The following is a 20818-nucleotide window of genomic DNA, read 5'->3' as shown; positions in this document are numbered from 1 at the left end:
CTGGGTTCGATCTTCAACACCACATAAAAATAAAGGCATTGTGTTGTGTCCATCTACACCTTAAAAAAAATGTTAAAAAAACCCTAAGAATGCTTTAAAAGCTCAATTTAGCCTTACAGATTTTATAAAACTCCTGCTCATCTAGGAGAGTCACACTACAACCAGCTGGAAAGAAAGCTGTCGGACAGAAGCAGAAGAAGCAGAGGCACCCAGGTTTCACCATCCACTGGGAGCTGGCTTAATAACACACTGTCCTGGAAAGATTTTGGTGGAGAAAAATGTCACAACAGTCTAGCAGCCATTGTAAGTAGCACCGCTGCCCTCTCTCTTCGTGGGAGATGCCCCCTGTGCAGTTGGTTGGGTTCCCATTCACCCTCTGCGGCCTGTGACTGTTCAGAACTCTTTCCCTGTATCCCAAAGCCTGTTGCTCATGGGCTCCTGTGGGAATCTGCTGAGAGGCTGCAGCTGGAACAGCCTGGTGCAGAGCTGAGCCTCAGCCCTGCCAAGCACGCCCAGCACTGGAAAGCGGGACAGCAGAGGCTCCTGAAGGACTTCTTCTACAGGAAAGTCACACGCTGTGGTGACAGCACGGAAGTATGGGGCAAGGGATGACAGAGGTGGGCAGATGGCTCTAGACCTTTCTTCTTGTCCCCTTTTACTCTGAAGAAGAGAGAAAGCAGATGGGGAGGGCCGAGCAGGGCAGTCTGAGAGCCAAAGCACCACAGCTGGCTCTGGGGGTTTTGGGGCCATCTGGGGGCAGGGATGGTGGTGGGATCACACCTGGGCTTGAAGAAGGAAGGGTTAAGACTCTGTATAATGAAGTGACAAAGGCACAAGGGTAATGACATATTTGCAATTCAAATGTGCTATAGTCACTTTAAAGCATGTCATGGCTTAAAATTGCTTAGTTTAACCCAATGCACCTATTTTTGTCTGAGTTTTCTCCTAGGGCTGGGGCAGGGTACAAATACTATTTTAAACATTAAATCAAAATAAAAGATATGAAAATTCATATCTTATGAATATTTGAGGTAAGCAAGGCTGAGAGCCAATGACCTTATCCTCAAGGCTAACCATGCCTTAGCTCAGGAATGCACGCCAGGGTGCTCTGCTCCCACCAGGCCTCTCGCTCTGGCTTATTTCCCCAAACACACAAAGCACAGCCCTCATCACCCTCAGACCCCACTGGCTCCCTGTCGCCCCCTGAACAGAACTCAAAACTGCCTCTCAGCTTCTTCCCTTGTCACCCAGCCCCTGCGCTTACAGTCCCTTTAATCTCCACTTTGCCATATGATTGGTGTGCTGCTGGTGATGGCAGTGCACCTTATTTCAGATGACATTTCTTCAGAAGCAGGCACTCCTGCCATGTGTTCCTGCTTTGCTAAGGTCCCACTAACACAATTCAAGATTTTAAAATATTCTTATTCCTAAAATTGTGAAGAGAACTTTTTTTCAGAACTTCTAAAAAAGTAGCTACTGGTTGATAGGTGGACAGCAACACCAGAGGCTCTGGCAGGGATCAGTGGTGAGTGGGGAAGTTTTCAAAGCTAAGATGATTTACAGCTGCGAGAGAGAAGTGTGGCTGTATTTTCACATGAATCTTATCTAGATTATGACTGAACTTTTATTCCCCCTTTAAAGGTCCCTAAGAGAACAGGATAGCTTTCTGGGGACTCTGAATCCTCTGATACTCAGCACAGTTCTGAATGAGTAAGCGCACATGGTCATTTTATGTTTTTTTAATTAAAAAAATAGTTATAGATGGACACAATATCTTTACTTATTCATTTATTTTTATGTGGTACTGAGGATGCAACCCAGTGCCTCACACATGCTAGGCAAGTGCTCTACCACTAAGCCACAGTCCCAGCCTTGTTTTATTAATTTTTAAAAATCTCTTTCACATTTCACATGATTCTGTATCATTCAGGAAGAGGTTGACTTTTAAGACCTTTCTGAACACACACTTTACTGGTTCATGGGTTGAGGACCACAGCTCAGCGGTACTCAGTCGTGGCTAGGTGTCAGCACCACTCAAGGAACATCTGAGAAACAGATTCTCAGGCTCTTCCCCAAACCAGCAGAATCTCAGACATGAGGTTCACGTGTTTTAAAAGTACACAGGTGATTCACCCTGAACCCCAGCCTAAGCATCACAGCCCTGTCAGGCCTATCCTAACATGGTGATTGGTTCTATGCAATTATGAAGAACAAAATTTTTCATTACCTTTTGTATCTCAGGAAGAAAAATTTCTCTAGGGCCTTTCTCAAATTTGTCCAGATTCATGGCACTGAAATAGAATAGACAGAGTGAGCCACAGTGAGGTGAAGACTTAAGCAATGTGGAATGAATCTCAGCTCTCCAGAGAAGTTAGATAACATCTTCTAGATTCTAGAACAGCATGGCTGGCTTCTCTGAAGGGCCTGGCACACAGGAGACACCAATTAACAAATGAATGATCAATGAACAAATATGTGAAAGTCACCAAACACCACATTCTACTTTCCCTACATACTGTCCCTGAGTGATACTCATATAGTAAGAGTGGGGAGGAATCAGGAACATCTATTTTAGGCAACCTTTTAAAAAATTCTTATAAATTCTTATTTTTAAGAATAAAAATTCTTATTTTAGTTTACTAGATTCTTCTTTTCATGTACTAGAAAAATGATGAAATGTAAATAAGATCAACTGACTTTTTTTCTTCCTTTGGTGACTGCTCTACCACACAAAGCAAAATATCCTTAAGAGTACTTTTTAATGTCTTACTTAGGACAAGAAACATGAATTTTCTCAAAGCTAAGTTCCACTAGAGGTCAAACAGGGAGGGTGAACTAGGTGACCTCTAAGGCCCCTTCCACCTAGGATGCCCATATTCACGAGTCACAGGTAAAAGTAAGAACTAATATGTGAAAAGGACTTTCCACACCGGCGCCCACACCCCATTTAGTCCCCAGGAGGTGGGTACTGTTTTGTCCGCTTTAGCTGTGTTTGTTGCTAGGATAGCCTTGTGCATGGCAGGCAAGTGCTCTCCCACTGAGCCATGCCTCCTTGTCCCCATTTTAAAGGTAAAGAAATCGAGGCTCAGAAGACAAAAGGATAACAAAGCCATTAAGGAGCAGAGCGAGGACTTGAACCCAGGCTTAATCTGACTCTATAGTATTTATATTTTTGTTCTGGGCCAGGCTACATGGGCAATGACCAAACAGACTCCATCTTACCCTGAAACTTCATGTCATGTAAAAGCTGCTTCTCCCATGGGGAAGCCCTGCCTCTGTACCCATCAACAGTTGCTTAGCATAGCATGTTTGGCAAAGCAAAGTAGCAATTCTCATACAATGTAAAATTGTTCTCTCTTTGGTTCCCATTTTTTTTGGACAATGTACCCTGTCAGAGATGGATTTGTCCAGACATTAGTAACTGTTCTTTAACTTGTACTCAACTAGGGACGTTTTGACCCATTCCCCCTCCTGCTTATGATTTTAGATCTCATGGTGTTTGCTTATGGTTTTGAATCACAGCAATAACCACTTATGATTAATATGGTTTTGGACTATAAAAGGTGTTTTCAAACCCCAGGAGGGGGTCGAAGGGTGTAGACTTGCAGCCTGCCCCTTGGACCCCCAGCTGGTGAATAAAGTTTCCGTTTCCTGCTTTAATACAGACTCAGTGATTAATTGCAATCTTGACTTTTAACATTTTAATTTCCTTTTAAGTTCTCGAGTTCATGTTTGTAACAAAAGAAGATAAGTCTACTTCTGTTGATGGTGACTGTGGAAGTTTTAGTCTTCCCTGTCTTTAAAATCTTGCTGCAACTTGTTCTGTCTGTGAGTGAGTAGGGAGGGTGCTGCTCACATAACTAAGTGAAATTCTAACTAAATCAATTCTAGCTGAATTAACTGCCCTGTCTTTAAACAAGGAAGAAGGAGCCAGAGTAACTTCTAGAGAACATCAACAACAAAAAAAGATTCATAGAAATCTTAAGCCAGGGCTGGGGTTGAGGCTCAGCAGTAGAGCGCTCGCCTTGCACGCGCGAGGCCCTGGGTTCGATCCTCAGCACCACATTAAAGTATATAAGTGAAATAAAGATATTTTAAAAAATTGTGTTAAAAAAAGAAATCTTAAGTCAATATAATTCAAAGTATTACTCTTGGTAGCAAGTTAAAATTTATAGATCCATAGAAGCAACAAGATAGTTCCATGCTCAACAAAAAATGTAACCTCTCTGTTGATGCTTCTTTAACTCAGGCTTCAGTCTGCTCCAGAAGAAAATCAGAATGCTTAGAGCAGACAAGAGAAGGCCTGCAATCTGAAGATCAAATCAAGTTTGAAGATGGGACATGGAAATTTTACTGTAAATCTTAACCCTTAACTGATGGAGTCAAGTCTCTCACTCCAAGAGACATCCTAGTCAGTCAGACTTGGAGCTATGATGTGCTACCTGAGGATCCTGAAAACCATCTCCCACCACCACCTAGCTGCGGGTGAACAGAGGAAATCAACAGGCCCTGGGATCTGCGTCATCCTTCGCCCAAGTCCTGGGGTCACATGGACTAGGTTTAAATCCCAGCCTGGCAGTTTACCAGCTGTGAGATCTTTGCCAATCCCCTCACCTCTCTGAAGCTCCAGTCCCTGATAAGCAGATGAAGACAACCACAGATGTACTTCCTGGAGCTAGTCACAGGTTTACCAAGAGAACACCTGAAAGCTTTTAGCACAGTGCCGACAAAGGAGCAGGTCACTAGGATGTAACATCCTAGCTAGGGAAAAAGGGACAGCTCCATCAGCATGGTGGCATTCCCCTGGGGGGCTGCCACCCAAGCATGGGAAAGATATGGAGGGGGTGGGAAGGTGGGGGCATGGAGAGGCAGCTGGGCAGGGAGCGGCCAGATGTTCCAATCATTTCACTTTCTGTTTGGTGAAGAATAAGCACATTCTCCTCAGAGCAGTTTTTGCTGACATCTGGGTTTCTATTTCAAAGTAGAAAAACGAAAGGAAAAATATTTCTTGATTTTCTTTCTAAGACTAAAGTGTCCGAGTGAATGCACAGAAAAGCATCAGGCCACAAATGCGCTGGAGAGGCCTGAGTGGCGCCGGAGCTGCCGGGCCTGGGCTGTGCCCAGCTCCACCCCATGTGAGTTTCAAGCTGGGCCTTCTCTCAGGAGCCTCCGTTTCCTCCTCTGTAGGATGGGGGCGAGGGCACCTGCCCTGTGGGGCTGCTGTGAAGGCCTCGTGGGGGACGGGGGGCGCTACACAGTGCATTCCAGGGAAAACCTGTGGTGTGGGTTTCAGCTCATCCGTACTCACCTTAAGATGGACTTCACAGACAGAGTTTTCGTGGGGCTGTAGGGAAGGCATATTTTCTGCGTACCCTGGGAAGTGAAAACGCTGAATCAGTGAGGACTGCGGTGACTCCCATCTCTGAGAGAGCCCTGCCTGGGCACTGGAAAGAAGCCGTGTCTGGCCTTTCTTGGGCTCCTTCAGGGCCATGTTCAGAAATGAACGTGTTCTATGCTGGAACGAACCTTGCTCTGGCCGCTGGCATCTTCCACTGTCCCACTGCCCCTGCACACTCATGGATTTGAGCACGACTTTCCACACAGGGATCCTCAGCATCTTGGCATTGTGGAGGGGAGCTGAGCCATCTGCCATGGTTGGGCTAAGTGTTCCCTAAAGACTGTGTGTTTAAAGGCTCGGTCACCGGCCTGTTGTGCTATTGGCAGGGGGTGGAAACTTTTAGAGGTGGGACCAGAGAAGGAAGTTAGGACATTGGGCTGAGCTTCTGAAGTGGACTGTGGGATGTTGGTCTCTCTTTCTCCAGAGGTTCCCAGCTGCCATGAGGTGAGCAGCTTCCTCCATCTACCTACTCCTGCCATGATGTGCTGCCTTACCATAGGCCCAGAAGCAATGGGGCCAACTGACCATGAACTGAAACCTCCAAAATTGTGAGCCAAAACCTATTTTAAAGTTGATTGCCTCAGGTATTTTGTTATAGTAACAGAAAGCTACCTAAAATACCATCTGAACCAGAGGAGAAGAGGGTTTATTTGGTCTCTGAGCTGAGAATTGGATAAGCCTCCAAGATCATAAAAAGAAAACAGTCTCCACTTGACAACAAGATCCACATACAAGGTCTCCAACTCAAAGATTTTTGGGGGGGGGGGGCGCCTGGGGATGGAACCCAAGGCCTTGCACATGCTAGGCAAATACTCTGCCACTGAGCTACATCCCCTCCTCTTTTTACTTTTGAGACAGAGTCCTACTAAGTTGCTGAGGCTGGCCTCCAATTTGCTATCCTCCTGTCTCAGCCTCCTGAGTTGGGATGTGTGACCATATCTGGCTTCAAAGACTTCTTGAACCAGAAATCATCTGAATCTTCAGAGGTTCTTCTTATGGGAAGAATTTTTCGTTATTTTCCCAAAAGAGAAAGAGTTATCCAAAAGAGAACACTGAAACCAGATGAAACCGGAAGGTTGTAAGTAGCAGCCATAAAATAAAAAATACATATAAGTAAATAAGTAAGTAAGTAAGTACAAAGTTGGCCAGAAAACCTCCTGCCCACTGCTCTGGATGAAGACACTGTTACTTCTCACTAAGGTGCAGGCACTTGAGAAAAACTGGCATGCAGTGCCCCAACGTGGTCACCTCCAACTGTTGCAGAGTACTAATGACAGGACCCAACCCAGTTGGCACAGGAAGGGGGACATGCCAACATTTCTCTGTAGGAAATAATTTCACAAGACTTCATACCAAATAGATTTTCACCCTAAATCTGCTTCAAAAAGAAAAAATTCTGATTGTACCATAAAAGTTTATATAAGGTAAAGGTGGCATATGTGGCTCAGGGATTAAGCTGGACTGGATGTCATTTATTAATTTACTCAACAACTTATTACTAGGGCCCTGCCTATGTGCTAAGCACAGAGCTAGGTAGTGGGATAATGAGGACAGAGAAGACATCTTCCTGACTTCCATGAACTCGGTCTAGTGGGCGAGACAGTAGGAATCAAAGATTTACACATAGAATTAATTATGTGCAATGGTGACAGCTTGGCTCTGCTGGTTTCTGCCTGGTCTGCTACCAGCATGTGGCCTCAGCCATGTCATTTAACCTCCCTGACTTCAAGAGCATCTATTGAGATAATTTTACTTGGAGGACTTAGTATAGTGCCTGGCATGTGCTTGATAAATGTTAGATTTGATTACTATTACTACTCCTGTCTTAAATCGCTATAAAAAGCTCCTAGCCACAAAACTGTGTGGTGACCCCTGGACATTCTTCTGGGCCTTTTGAAGTTACTGATTTATTGCTCTGTGTGTGTGTGTATGTGTGTGTGTGTGTGTGTGTGTGTGTGTGTGTGTGTGCAGGTGCATACTGTTTCCAACATACCATATGTTGTCTTTGAAAAATTCTTCAAGAAGGAAAGGGAAAAATACCAAGAAAAAAAATGAAAAGAATGAATGAAAGACAGGTCAAATATAAGGATTACTAGAAGGGTAATTCAGGAGACAGGAAAAAAAGCAGCCATCATGAACATGACATAAGAAACTCTCCTGAGCTCAACGAAGAGTTGCACCTGCAAATTGAAGGGTTTCCTTTCAGCTCACTCCCCAGCTGGGTGTTTGGAAACTACCACAGGCAGCGGCTGCCTGTCCAGTTAAGTCTAGAGCAGTTTTTCTAAACTGCTAGACTGACGAAAGGGCTAAACCTAAAAAAGATTCTAGAAGTGGAGCTGATGTGGTGGTTGGCCGAATGTCCCCCGGGGCAGGAGCACCACAGGGCTGTACCCAGGTAAATGCTGTGGAATTTTTCCAGTACATCTTTCTCCTTTAGCTGAAGGTGGGCCGGTTCACTGCTTTCAGAATTAAAAGTGGCTAAGGTGAATGAACTGATATACTTCATAAAATATAGTTCTGTATTCCCAGAGGCCAAGACGGAGGCAAGTGACTGTGTTTGATTAGTGGTTTATAAATAAGGGAAAGGTTACTGTTAAACTCAGAATGGTGTAATCCTGAAGTACCCAAACTGAAAGAACCTCATAGGAAAAGGCTTACCTGAGCCACCTGGACCATGAGGCTTGCGAAACCCTGGACTGGGAATGATCTGTGTGCGAGTCAGGTACTTACTGTTTTCCTCCAAAGAATTGCACGGTATTGAGGGACACGCTGATTGTTCTGGTCAGAAAGGGTCACTGACAAGAAGAAAGGGCTCTTCTCTGCATCATTTCCGATGTAATTCTGGTGGACTGGAGAAGAAACAGGTTTAGAATCCAAGAGCGCAACTCCTTCTTCTAGGCAGAGAGGAGGGGACCCTGTGGTGGTGTCCAGACTTTCCTACACGTGAGCTCAGGGGATGATAATCCCAAGCCCAACATGGGACAGAACCTGTTCACTACCTGATAATCATGCCTGTGACTGGTTCAGGTTTCAATCCTGAATCAAATTCCCCTTTCCCTTGCCAGTGACTAGCTCAGGAGTGAACATGTGACCCAATGCTGGCCAATGAGAAAAAAGGAGAAATCTGATAAGAGACTTCTAGAAAGCCTTCTGACTCAAAAACCTTCTTTTGGACAGCTGTCTAGATGTGATGATCGAATTACTACTGAAACCACCTTGTGATCCTGCGGAGGGCCAAGTTGCCACACTAAGGATGCAGAAGCAGAAAAGGGGAAAGAGCCCGGGTCCTTGACATCACTGAGCCTTTGAATCACCCACTTTAGAGCCTATCCTCCTTCTGGATTTCTCATTCTATACCTTCTCATTTAAGCCAGTTTAGGGCAGGCTTTCTGTTACTGGAAGCTGATGGCACCAAACTCATGGCACCATTTTCTGTCAAATCATCACTGTGCTGGGTTTGCACTGGGGAAGGCGACAACCTTCCTGCTGATTTCTGTCTCTATAAAAGCTTCTATATTCCCCCACCAACTTGAAGAAATTCTGCTGTCCAAATACACAAACTTCTTAGAGGTTAGTGCATCAGGTTTCTAAAGACATCACTAAGGTCTGATTGCTCTCATTTCACAGCTCAAAGATCAAATATGCATTAGTTTAAGAAGCAACTTCTCAAACTCATTTAGGATCCTGCAACTAGTTTATTCTTCCATTGCCAGTGTCTTCTGTCACTAACACACTCCTGTTTTCCATCTTTTTGTGTATTTTCACTTGAGCCCTTTGTTCTAGAAGTATGATGTTGGAAAGCTCTTAGTGACTGAGCTCTTGGGATGTGCCAGGCACTGGGTTTAGTGCTACTTTTTCTTTTCAAACCTTCTAGGTAGGAACTAACACCTACTTTAAAAATAGGGAAGCAGACTCGCAGGAAGTGGAGAGTAGCTCCTGTAAGATCCTCTGTTAATAGATGCAAACCTGTTGTGTGGGTGCCTGAGGGCAGGGACCACGCTGCCTCTGCACTCTGTCCCCACTGCTCTGCAGGCTGCCTGGCTATAGCAGGTTACTCACGCTGAAAGGCACCGGCACCCATTGTCTAATGCCCCTCTTGCTCCACATTGGCCCAGAAGCTCGGGGAACCAGTTCTCTGCCTCACTGCCCATGTTCAAAGCTCACTAAATTTGTTTTTCCACCTGAAAATTCTAGTCTCTCAAAGCCCTCATTCAGGTTCTATAATCCCCTTTAACTCCCCAGGGACAAAACAACTTGGAAAAAATCTAAATGACAAAACAAATCACAATCAAAAAAAAAAAAAAAAAAGAGGAAAGAAAAATTCCTAGGGCTGCGACTCCAAATAGCGTCTTTTAATCTACAAAGCTTACTACTGACAGTGAAGTGAAATGCCCTGACCTTAGTGTCCCTAAATTGCCTAGTTTCACTCACATATAGCACCAGAAATTACACTAGCACTCATTTTCATTTTGAGTATCTTTTCTTCCCAACCACTATAATGGCATAATTACCTTGTCCTAAAAAATACTTGAAATACCATCTGGTGTGGTATTCCGGGTTCTCTAAGTGCACGTCTGTTCTTCGCCAAGTACCTGGCAGAGCAGTCGCATTCTGTAATGGAACAAAGTTTGTGCCATTAAGAGCATTACTTAGAAAGCAAATAAGCTGGAAATGAACCAGAAGCCAAAGAACCAGAAAAAAACCATTGTTCAAAGCAACACCCAGGGGCTCTTAACTTCATGTTCTCATTAGAAAAGACACTTGGTCTGAGTCTGCATCATGGAGGTGTTCCAGAGGCCCTTGGGTGCACGAGAGAGAACCGAGTGAGGTGGGAACTGACAGGAGTATAAGGTAGCTCTGTCAGAGGTTTCACAACATTTCGGTGCCCCCCAGAGTGCCAGTTGTTCGCTACCTGACACAGGCACATTTCACCTCCAACACATCTCAGCCTCTGACCTCAAGCCCACAACTATGTAAAATTCTTAAGATATATTATAAAAATCACCCAACTGATGTGGAAAATATGGATGAACATAACAAGTAACTTTATCTGAAGATAATCATTATTAATATTTGGGTATTTTTTCTATGCATACTCATTTGCATTCTTCTTACCAAAATGAATTGTACTGAACATACAGCCTCTGGCTTGCCTTAGCTCTTATCCACGTCAATAAATATATTTCTACAATGTTAATCTTTTTGGCTCAGGTGGCAGTCCACCCTGTGGACACAATATGACTATTTAACAATATCTGACCACTGTAAATAAAGTTGTGCTGAACACCTAATCCCGGCTCTCATGCCAATGTGGTAGGTTATCCCTGGAGGATAAATTCTTGGAAGCCAAACTGCTCTGCCAAGGAGTAGGCACATCGCCAGGGATCTGTGACATGGTGCCACGATCAGAGCTCCCCCAGCCCTGATGGAGGTTGCCCCTTCCCATGCCCTTGATGTTTCCTCTTCATGATTTAATGGCAAAAATGTCATCTCAACGTTGTTTGGGTTTCTTTGTTCACCAACGGAATTGAACATTTCCTTTATACTTTTATTAATTATTTACAATTCTTTTGTGGGTTACCCGCTTATGTCCTTTGTCCGTTTTCTAATCGTTGTATATTATTTTTTCATATTTATTTGTGAAAACTTTGAAATAAAATGCAAATAATTTCTTTTCTAATTAGTTTAATTTTTAACTTTGCTTATGATAATTTGGGGCACAGAGGGATGTTTTAAATTTCTCAGATTGTTCCCCTCCTGGCTCCTGTCTTTAGTATCATTACATAAAAAGGTTTCTCCATACCATTATTTTTAAAAATATATTTTTAGTTGTTGATGAACCTTTATTTGTTTATATGTGGTGTTAAGAATGGAACCCAGTGGCTTACACATGGTAGGCAAACACTCCACCACTGAGCCCCAGCCCCTCCATATCATTATTATTATTTTTTTTAAGAGAGAGAGAGAGAGAGAGAGAGAGAAAATTTTTTTTAATATTTATTTTTTAGTTTTCGGCGGATACAACATCTTTGTTTGTATGTGGTGCTGAGGATAAAACCCGCGCCGCACGCATGCCAGGCGAGCGTGCTACCGCTTGAGCCACATCCCCAGCCCTCCATACCATTATTAATGAAACTATTTACCTTTAAATTCTAAATGTTCTGTGGCTTCATTTTTACATTTCACTCTTTAATCTGTTGAGCATTTTTGATGTTTGCTATGAAGTAAAGATCAATTTTTTCCTAATAGTTTATCAATTAACCTAATTCTAATTTTTTGAACACTATCACTCCCAACCTTCATAAGGTAATAAATACTTTTATAGTGAATGTCTGAGTCTTGCCTGGACTGGGAAGGGGTTATGTTAGACACACATTTTTCTGAATGATTGGCAGTTACTCTACCAAAGCTCCATGGACATCTATTTTGTGCCTTGTGTAGGAGGCAGGCTACTAGAAAGTACTTCTTGATTTTGCCTCTGGTGATTTGCTAGATGTTTGCGATCAGTTTTTTTTTTTTTTCCAATAATTTTGAGAAACTTTTCTTCAACTCTGAATTTTCAAAGAGGTTTTTCTCTGGAATGAATATTAAATGTTACTAAGAGCTTTTTCTTCTTTTTTGCCACTATTGAGAGAACAGTTACATGGAGGAAAATCATAGTGATGTAATGTGTTATATATAGCAACAGTTCTTCTGGTGTTGAAGAATTCTTAGACTTCTGGAATGCACCCTACTGGGTCATGGGGTATTATTCTTTTAATGGAAAGCTGGCTTTAAAAAATGATTTATGCATCATAGTTGTTAATGAGATGGATTGAAGCTTCTTTGGTGTGTGTGTTGCTGTCACATTCTCGGGGTTACGAACTGAATCGAGAAACTTCCTGCCTTTACCATAGCTCTGGAAATACTAACATTTGCTAAGAGCTGTAAATGCCAAGTATCAGGCTATGCATTATTTCCAGAACTGCCACCATCAATTTGATGAGACACAGTCTACTTTAACCCCATTCTTTCTGATGAGGAAATCGAGACTTAGTAAGTTAATGAATGTTGCTTATGGATGCAGAGATAATCAGTAGCAGAGCTGGAACTGAAGCCAGTTCCCATTTCAGAGGTGTTTTCTCTCTTTAATTTTAGCCATTACATCATTTTCTGTGTCTTTTTTTTTTTTGTGTGTGTGTGTGTCCTTCCTTTTTAACTTATCAGGGAATAAAACTGTAGGTTAAAGTTTCTTAATATTATTATGCTTTTATTGGATTATCTTGAATTTTGAAAAACAGCTGCAGCTAAATATGTATAAATCTTTATTTGGAAAAAAAATTTAAACTTTTTAAGAGTGGCAAGAATAAGAACAGTGAAGAGAGCTGTGAGAATGAGAAAGCAGAGAGCATCCCCTTTACCAGGCTCACCTGTGAAAACGTCTCACCCGCCATTTGTTCTCTCACCTACACACACACACACACACACACAAACACACACACACACACACACACAATTTTTCCTGAACCATTCAAGACTCAGATGCATAAAAAATAGCCCTTGGGAGCTGGGGTTCTGGCTCAGTGGTAGAGCACTTGCCTAGCATGTGTGAGGCATTGGGTTCTGGTTTCGATTCTCAGCACCATGAAAACAAATTAAATAAATAAAGTTATTTAAAAAAAAAAGAATAGCCCTTTACCCCTCAACGCTTCAGTGTGTACTTCTCAAGCAAAGGGACATCTTACATAACCACAGCGTGGCTTTGCCAGTGTCTGTACGTTTAACATTGGTGCATCACTTTTATTTTCTATATTCCCATTTCATCAAGTGGCTCAACAGTGCTGTTTGAAGCTTTGTCCTTTATGTGGATCAATTTGTCGTCATGCCTCTAGCTTCCCTTCATCTGCAACTTTTCCACACACTCTCTTTTATGACAGTGACATTTTTGAAGACTGCAGCACCCTTTTTCCTGTTTTTTTTTAAATAAAGCCCTCCGAGTTTGGAGTCTGCCTGTCATTTCCCTGCACTTAGACTCGGGGTCTGCACACCTGTGGGAGCACCATGAGTGAGGCTGGTCCTTCTCAGCTTATGGAGACACTCGCCCAAGATGCCCTGTGCTCCTTGTTGGTGAGGTTAATTCTGATCACCTGATCAGGGTGTCCCTCTTGGCTTTGACCTTGTGGTGAGACTTAAGAGGGCGTATTGTTGGAATCTGCTCCTCATAGGTTCACTAGCAACAGCCCTTTACTTCCTAACCAGGAGCCCTGGCAGTGCTTCTGCTCCACAGAGGTCTCTACCTGACACCAGGCAGAGTGCCGCCTCCACCTAGGGCCTGTCAACCAACCTTGGGCATCAGTGGACCAGAGCAGGGTGTAGCCCAGGAAGCTGGCCTCAACCAGTCAGACCCCTCAATAGTTGGTATCATTGCCTTGAGCCCTGGAACCTAGAAAGCTTCCTAGAGCCTGAAGAGGAGACTCTGTCATGTCCCCAGCACAGCTAAACTCCTGGAGCCTCCAAGATTTGCACAACTCAGAGAGGGTTCTTTGAGGCAGCGGCACCAGATGGCAGCTCAGCACTTCTCAGATTTGTTGGAATGTGCACTCCTGAGTTCACTGTAGAACTTCTCCTCCGGATCTCTCTGGGTACCTTTTTTTGTTTTGTTTTTGTGGTGCTGGAGATCAAACCCATGATCTCATGCAAACTAGACAAGCACTACACTGCAATCCAGGATCTGCATTTTAACAAGCAACCGGGTGATGTTGATGACATGAAATTTTCAGAACCAATGCTCTATGCAGGGGTTCTGAAAGAATTGAGGCTGGAAATGGGGGAAAGGACTCAGATGGGGCAAAACAAATACATCTGTATTTTCCCTAACTTCCAGAATTTAGTGTTTCATTCAAGTACGAGCATATAAAATAAACTACAGTAGAGTGAACAGTCCTGGTAACCCTTTCTCTCTCTCTCTCTCTCTCTCTCTCACACACACACACACACACACACACACACACACACCAGATAACTTTTAAAAACTTGATAAAACTCATCATAGTGATTGCAGCTATCTAGAAACACTGTTTATGTTCTTCCACCATTTAAAATTATAGTAGTTACAGAATCTACTTCTGGATTGGTTATTTAATATAAGCAAAAAACGCATATATCATGAATTAGGTTTAGAAAATCCTCCTGGGGCTGGGGATATAGCTTGGTGGCACAACACCTGCTTAGCATACACGAGACTCTAGATTTGATTCCCTAGCAATATGAAAAAAAAATTCTGATAACTTGATTATTGATCACCATTTCCTTTGTAATCCTCTGTGGCTTTTTAAAAATATTTTTTTAGTTGTAGATGGATATAATATCTTTATTTGTTTATTTTTATGTGGTGCGGAGGATCAAACCCAGTGCTTCACACGAGCAAGGCAGGTGCTCTACCACTGAGCAACAGCCTCTGCCCCATCCTCTTATTTTATATGCCTTTAAAAATATTATTCTGAGAAGGGATCTACAGACTTCAGCAGACTGCTGAGAAGGGTTGAAGGAACAGAAAATGCACACCTAGGACCTTTGAAGCACGTGCCTCTGCCTGCCCTTCTCTAGAGGCTGCTGGTGGCCACTGTGGAATGGACTAACCCAGGAGAGGCAAGATGCAGCCAGCATCTGGAGGGAAGGACAATGGGACTGGGCAGTGGCTCATCTCATAAGTCAGGTACAAGCTGTTAATTATAGGCCTTTTTTTTTAAAAAAAAAATGATTTAAAAGTTACCTATTTAACTTTCATCTTCACTGAATATTTAACTGAAATGGGGGATCCAACACCCAAAAAGTTGTGAGTCTCAGTAGCAAGCACCTCCTGGCCCTGGTGAAAAGCACACATGACCGGATGTGAAGACAAGAATGCACACAGGAAGCAACAGGGCCAGAACCACAACCCCCTGCCCAGGACCCAGGAGAACATCTCTGAAAACAAGCGCCTGCTTGGGATGACATAGTGGCAGTAATGGGACATGCAAGTGTCCAGCTTTTTACATGTGAGCACCCTGGTAACCACTGTCTGATCACAACTGGAAGTGTTCTCAGTGTCCTGGAGGCTCCCGTCATTACCCAGCCACATCCTCAAAGGCAACCACTAGCTGCCATCTCTCTCCACGGGCTTTATCTGCTCTGGAACATCATAAAAATGAAATCACTTCCTGTGTTCTCCAGGTTTCCAGTCCTGTGACATTCTGTCTGTGATGTTCTCCTTTCCCTGGCTGCAGCCGTTCTTTCTTGTTCACACTGTGTGGTCCATGGGTGGTAACAGCTCAGGTTCATTCTCCAGCTGGTGGACATTGGGATTGTTTGTGATTTTATTAAGAATAAAGTCACTGTGAACATTCTGTGTCTTTCTGTCCTGGGACACAGAAGATGCACACGTTCAGTTTTAATAGGTGCTGCCAGACAGATTTCCAAAGAGGAGTCACCACTTCACACTCCTACTCGCCATGTGTGGGTTCCAGCTGCTCCATAGCTCCTGACCAGATGCTCAGCATTTCAGGTCTTCACTTCAGCACTTCTGGAAGAGTGCAGCAGCATCTAACTGTGGTTTTAATTCTCAATAAATTCTAATTATTTTACATATGCCTGATTTTACAAAGGAGGTCAGGAATACCGAAACTTTGTCTATAGCAATTTAAGGTGTCAATGAAACAGGAATGTGTTATTTGCTGCTGACAAGAAAGTTAGGAGGAAATATTGTGATGATAGCATTTTCTAGATAACTGAACTATTTAGCTCTGCAACTGCCCGTGTTTACTTTACACCCACGTAGACGTTTGCTAAAGGTCTCAGTAGGTTAATGGGCTCATGCTGTTCTGTGCTGCAGAAGTGCCTGGACAGGCCAGCTGTCCAGAGAGTTCGAAGGCTCAGAAAACCTTATCTTCTCTGCTTTGAATTCCAAAGCCCACCAAAGCTTCTTATTGCCTTCACTCTTTTTTTTTTTTTTAAACCCATTTATACTTGTGGAATGTGAAGGAGGGGGCCTGAAACTGGCCAGGATATTTTAAGAATTCAACAAAATCTATATATGAAACACTGATTTTTTTAAAAAAAATTTTTTTAGATGTTGATAGACTTTTATTTTATTCATTTATTTATATGCAGTGCTGAGAATTGAACTCAGTGCCTCACCCATGCTAAGCAAGCACTCTACCACTGGGCCACAACCCACGCCCCGAAACACTGATTTTATTTGAATGTTCTTAAATATTTGGCTTCAAGCAGAGAATCAACACAATATAAACCTGCAACAAATGAGTCCCCAAATTTCACATAATGCCTATGATTTTTCATCATCTCTTTCACAGTAAGCTCAATAAAAAAGTGAAAGCCTTGAATAGCTTGGCTTTTAGTTCCTCAATTAAATTGCTGAGAGAACCCTGGAAGGATGGAAGATAGATTTTTTTAAAAAAAACTAAATTTTGGGGGGCTGGGGTTGTGGCTCAGCAGTAGAGCACTTGCCTAACATGTGCGAGGCCCTGGGTTCGATCCTTAGAATCACATAAAAACAAATAAACAAAATAAAGGTACTGTATACAACTAAAAACAAATGAATATTTTTTAAAAAACTAAATTTTTTAAAATTACAATTGTAATCAGGGGTAGAAGCTGCTTGTAAAAAAGTAAAATTAAACAAAAATTAAAATCCATTTTTCTCCTCATCTTCTATGTTCCATTCCACTTCTTTTCCCTAAAATAACCATACTATCAGATTGATTTTGGATAGTGCCAGATCTTTTTAATGCATTTTCAAAGATGTGTTTACACACACACACACACACACACACACACACATCAGACACATACATGTGCATACACACATATACATGATTTGTTTTCATAAATGGGACAACAGTGCAGATATTACACTGAAGCTTGGTTTTTCACTAAAGAAAACATCTTGGAGCAGGGCATGGTGGCACGCTCCTGTAGTCCCAGCTATTTAAGAGGTTAAGGCAGGAGGATTGCATGAGCCTACCAGTTCAAGACCAGCCTGGCAACAGTGAGACACTGTCTCAACAAGTACAACAGCATCTTGGGAATAGTCCTATGTCAGGACATAAAGAGCTAATTTGTTTAATATATACAGATCTGACTTATTCTTTTTAATAATTTGGGTTGACTATAGACTTATAAAACCTGTGAAGAACATGGAAGAGTCCAAGGAGGGAAGCTAAGCCTCCAGCTGTTGTCCTGAACTCTCAGGCTCATTCTCCAGAAGCAATTATGGTTACATTCTCAAGTATCCTTTTGGAAATTTTCTTACATATTGACAAGCATATTTATCTTTTTTTTTTTACAGAAGGAAAATGGAGATTATACAAATAATTCTAGAATTTGCTCTTCTAACACTCTGCTGTGATGTTTTTCTATGGTAGTGAATATACCTCTATTTCATTTTTTTTTTTTTGGACCAAGTATTGAACCCAGGGGCAATTAACCACTAAGCCACATCCCCAGTCATTTAAAAAATATTTTGTTAGAATTTTTAGACAGAGTCTTACTAAGTTGCTTAGGGCCTAAATTGCTGAGTTTGGCCTTGAACTTCTGATCCTCCTGCCTCAGCCTCCCAAGCCTCTGGGATTATAGACATGCATCACCACACCCAGTTCTACTTCATCTTTCCAATAGTTGAGACTATTCATTCCAGAATTTCAATTATACAGTCATAATTGTACCATAATTTATATTAATCATTCCTCTATTCATGGAAATCGAAGTTGTTTCCAGTTTTTTCCCCACTATTTTAAATATTGCTGCAGTACACATCTTAGCAGAACTGAGGCCAAATGGTATACACATTTGTAGTTATTGCTAATTGCCCTCCCCAAAGATTAAACTAATTTCTACATCCCTCAACAGTGTATAAGAGAACCATCCCCATGCTAACGGCCATTGTTGTAAAGAGCCTAGAGACTGTCCCCTCTGCTCCACTATCTACTAATTGGTACATACAAGTGAGCAGTGTGGGAGCTCCCTAGTGCTAGACCCACCTGGGGGGGTCATGCACATTTTAATTAATAATCTGACTGAGCACACAGATGGCAAGACAAGACTATCTGAAGGAAATATAAAGCTGCTCAGTGTTTCAGCTAATAGGACAGGTGACAAAATCAAGATGTCACAAAAATTCTTGATAATTAACAATCATGGGACTCTCTAATGAGATTAAATTCAGTGAAGATAATGCAAAATCCTACCCTTAGGTGCAAAATATGAAGTACTCCAGTGCAGGGCGGGGAGGCCAGGTGCTGTGAAGTGGGCTGCATCTACCTCTCTACTCATCAGGAGCTGAGGCTCAGAGACACCGAGCTGCAGACCAGTAAGTGTTGGAGCTGAGATGGGAAGCTAGGTCTGTGTGACTCCCAAGTCATCCCTGCAACCCCACACTGCCTCACTGCTAAACCCCAGCACACATGAAATAGGCAGGGGTGGGGGACGCCATACTGTCAGGTCATAGTGGGTTTAGGGGCTTCAAAAAAGTAGACGGAGTGTCTACAGTAAGGAAGGAGAAAGCCCAGCTTCCTCTGTGGCCTTATAGAGTACATCCAGAGCCCTGTGTTCCCTTCTGAGCACTTAAGGCTCATTGGCTAGAGATGTTATTACCTTGATTTGATCATTGCACACTGAAACTTCACACTGTACCCCATAACTATGTTCAATGATCATGTGTCAATCAAAAGTAAATAAATTTGCCAATTAAAAATTCTGACACATAGTAAGTATATTTGGTAAGTTTTCAATATTATTACTAAAATTATAGAAGTAGGAATGAGAAATTAATAGTGAGGAGGTAGACTAAACGAGAAGGGTCAATATGCATGATGACTTATAAATATGTTAAGAAACTAATAAAATTGAAAATAAGATGCTCATTAGTGGCCTCCCATGTATCCAAGGAACAGAAAGGGGGATAATGGAGGCACTGGTTCCATCTAATAAGGAACACAACAGATATCTCTGAATACGTAAGACCCATCATGGTGAAGAGGGCTCAGCCTTACCCTATGGGGCTGTGGAGAACAAAGCAGAAAAAATAGATGTGCTCTGTTCAGTGAAAAGAATTTTATAGTAATTAGCAATTCTGAAAAATGGAATTATCTACTCTGGGGATGTAGAATAATGGGAGACAGATATTTGGCCTTTGACCCTGGTTCCTGACATTGAGCTCCAAAAATCCTTGGAATTCCCTGAGTGAGAAGGGTAACAGGCGGGCCTTTTGTTCTAAGGAGGTGACTCTTGGTGGCCGGTTGTTGGAAAGACTAAGCCTTGATTAAAAGCTTGGAACTTACATCCCCACCTCCCAATCTCCTGGGAGAGAAGAGGGCTGGAGAGAGAATCATTGATGAATGGCCAATCAGTCCATCAATCTTGCCTGTGACACGGCCATAAGCCCCCCACACCGGGGTTCCACAGAGCTTCCTGTTGTTGGGCAGTCATGTGCTGAGAGGAAGGCACCTGAAGGGGGTGCGGCAGCTCCTTGCCAGGCACCCTGCCCCACACTTATTCTATGTGCCATCCCAGTGGGATGTTCCTGAGATACGTCCTTTATAATAATCCACTGACAAGAGTAAACTGCTTTCCTGAGCTCTGAGTCATTTCAGCAAATCAGGGAACCTGAGGAGGGCTATGGAAACACTGGCCAAGCAAGCCAGTGGGGAGGGCTGTGCGGCCACCCATGGCCTTTACATGAACCTGCAGTTCTGGTCTGTCCCCTGGATGTTTAAAGGCCTCAACCCAGGGACTGAGTTTAAAGGTACTTTGCAAAAGCAAACCAAAATCCTCTGTGCCAAAGGCAACGTGCTGAGGGCCTCCAGTGTCCTCAGGATGAATTTCAAGACCAGACAGCACAGAACCAGGTGGCCAGGCACACTCAGACACAACAGACGGCGAGTCACAGAAACCTCTGCTCGCCGTCCAGAAAAATAAAAGGCAAATTCAACATTATCTTAAGGAAACAGCAAACTATAGGAGGTGACCATGCAACCTTGATGTAGCCAGTGGATTCTTACACACTGAAAGCAAAGCAACCAAAGAAACAATAACAAACTGTGTACTATCAAGTTAAGAACTCTGTGATTCAAAGGACACAATCAAGAAAGCAGGAAAAAAAAAAAAACATAGAATGGGAAAAAGTTTTTACAAATCATGTATCTCATAAGGTCTAGTGTGCACCCTATATAAAAGACCCTTATAATCCAAAAATGAAAGCACAAGTAACCCAATAATGAAATACTTTGTAATTTGTTTTTTCATGGGTTCAGAAAATTTTAAATTGCTGTATTGAGTCCTCTATTGCACTAACTGCTCTAATTAACTCAGAGCAAGGCTGATTATCTTCCTCTGAGTGTTATGTGCCTCTGGGGTCTTTCATTGGGTGGGACATTGAGTTGGACA

At 42.7% G+C, this 20818-nt stretch overlaps 1 protein-coding gene across 1 annotated transcript in view; it reads right to left on the bottom strand.

Annotated features, from left to right (window-relative positions):
• Garnl3 (GTPase activating Rap/RanGAP domain like 3) overlaps positions 1 to 20818 on the bottom strand; it is a 145392-nt gene that overhangs the window by 63900 nt on the left and 60674 nt on the right. Inside the window, exons 5-8 of the mRNA XM_026386385.2 lie at positions 9910 to 10009; positions 8129 to 8247; positions 5309 to 5373; positions 2228 to 2291 (exon numbers count right to left, since the gene is read on the bottom strand). Of these exons, the coding sequence (XP_026242170.1) occupies positions 2228 to 2291; positions 5309 to 5373; positions 8129 to 8247; positions 9910 to 10009 (348 nt within the window). The remainder of the gene's footprint in view (positions 1 to 2227; positions 2292 to 5308; positions 5374 to 8128; positions 8248 to 9909; positions 10010 to 20818) is intronic.

This window comes from Urocitellus parryii, chromosome 4 (assembly GCF_045843805.1).
Source record: "Urocitellus parryii isolate mUroPar1 chromosome 4, mUroPar1.hap1, whole genome shotgun sequence".
NCBI classification, from domain to species: Eukaryota; Metazoa; Chordata; class Mammalia; order Rodentia; family Sciuridae; genus Urocitellus; species Urocitellus parryii.
The sequence above is the reverse complement of the archived record's forward strand: the minus strand, read 5'-3'. Positions and strand labels throughout refer to the sequence as shown.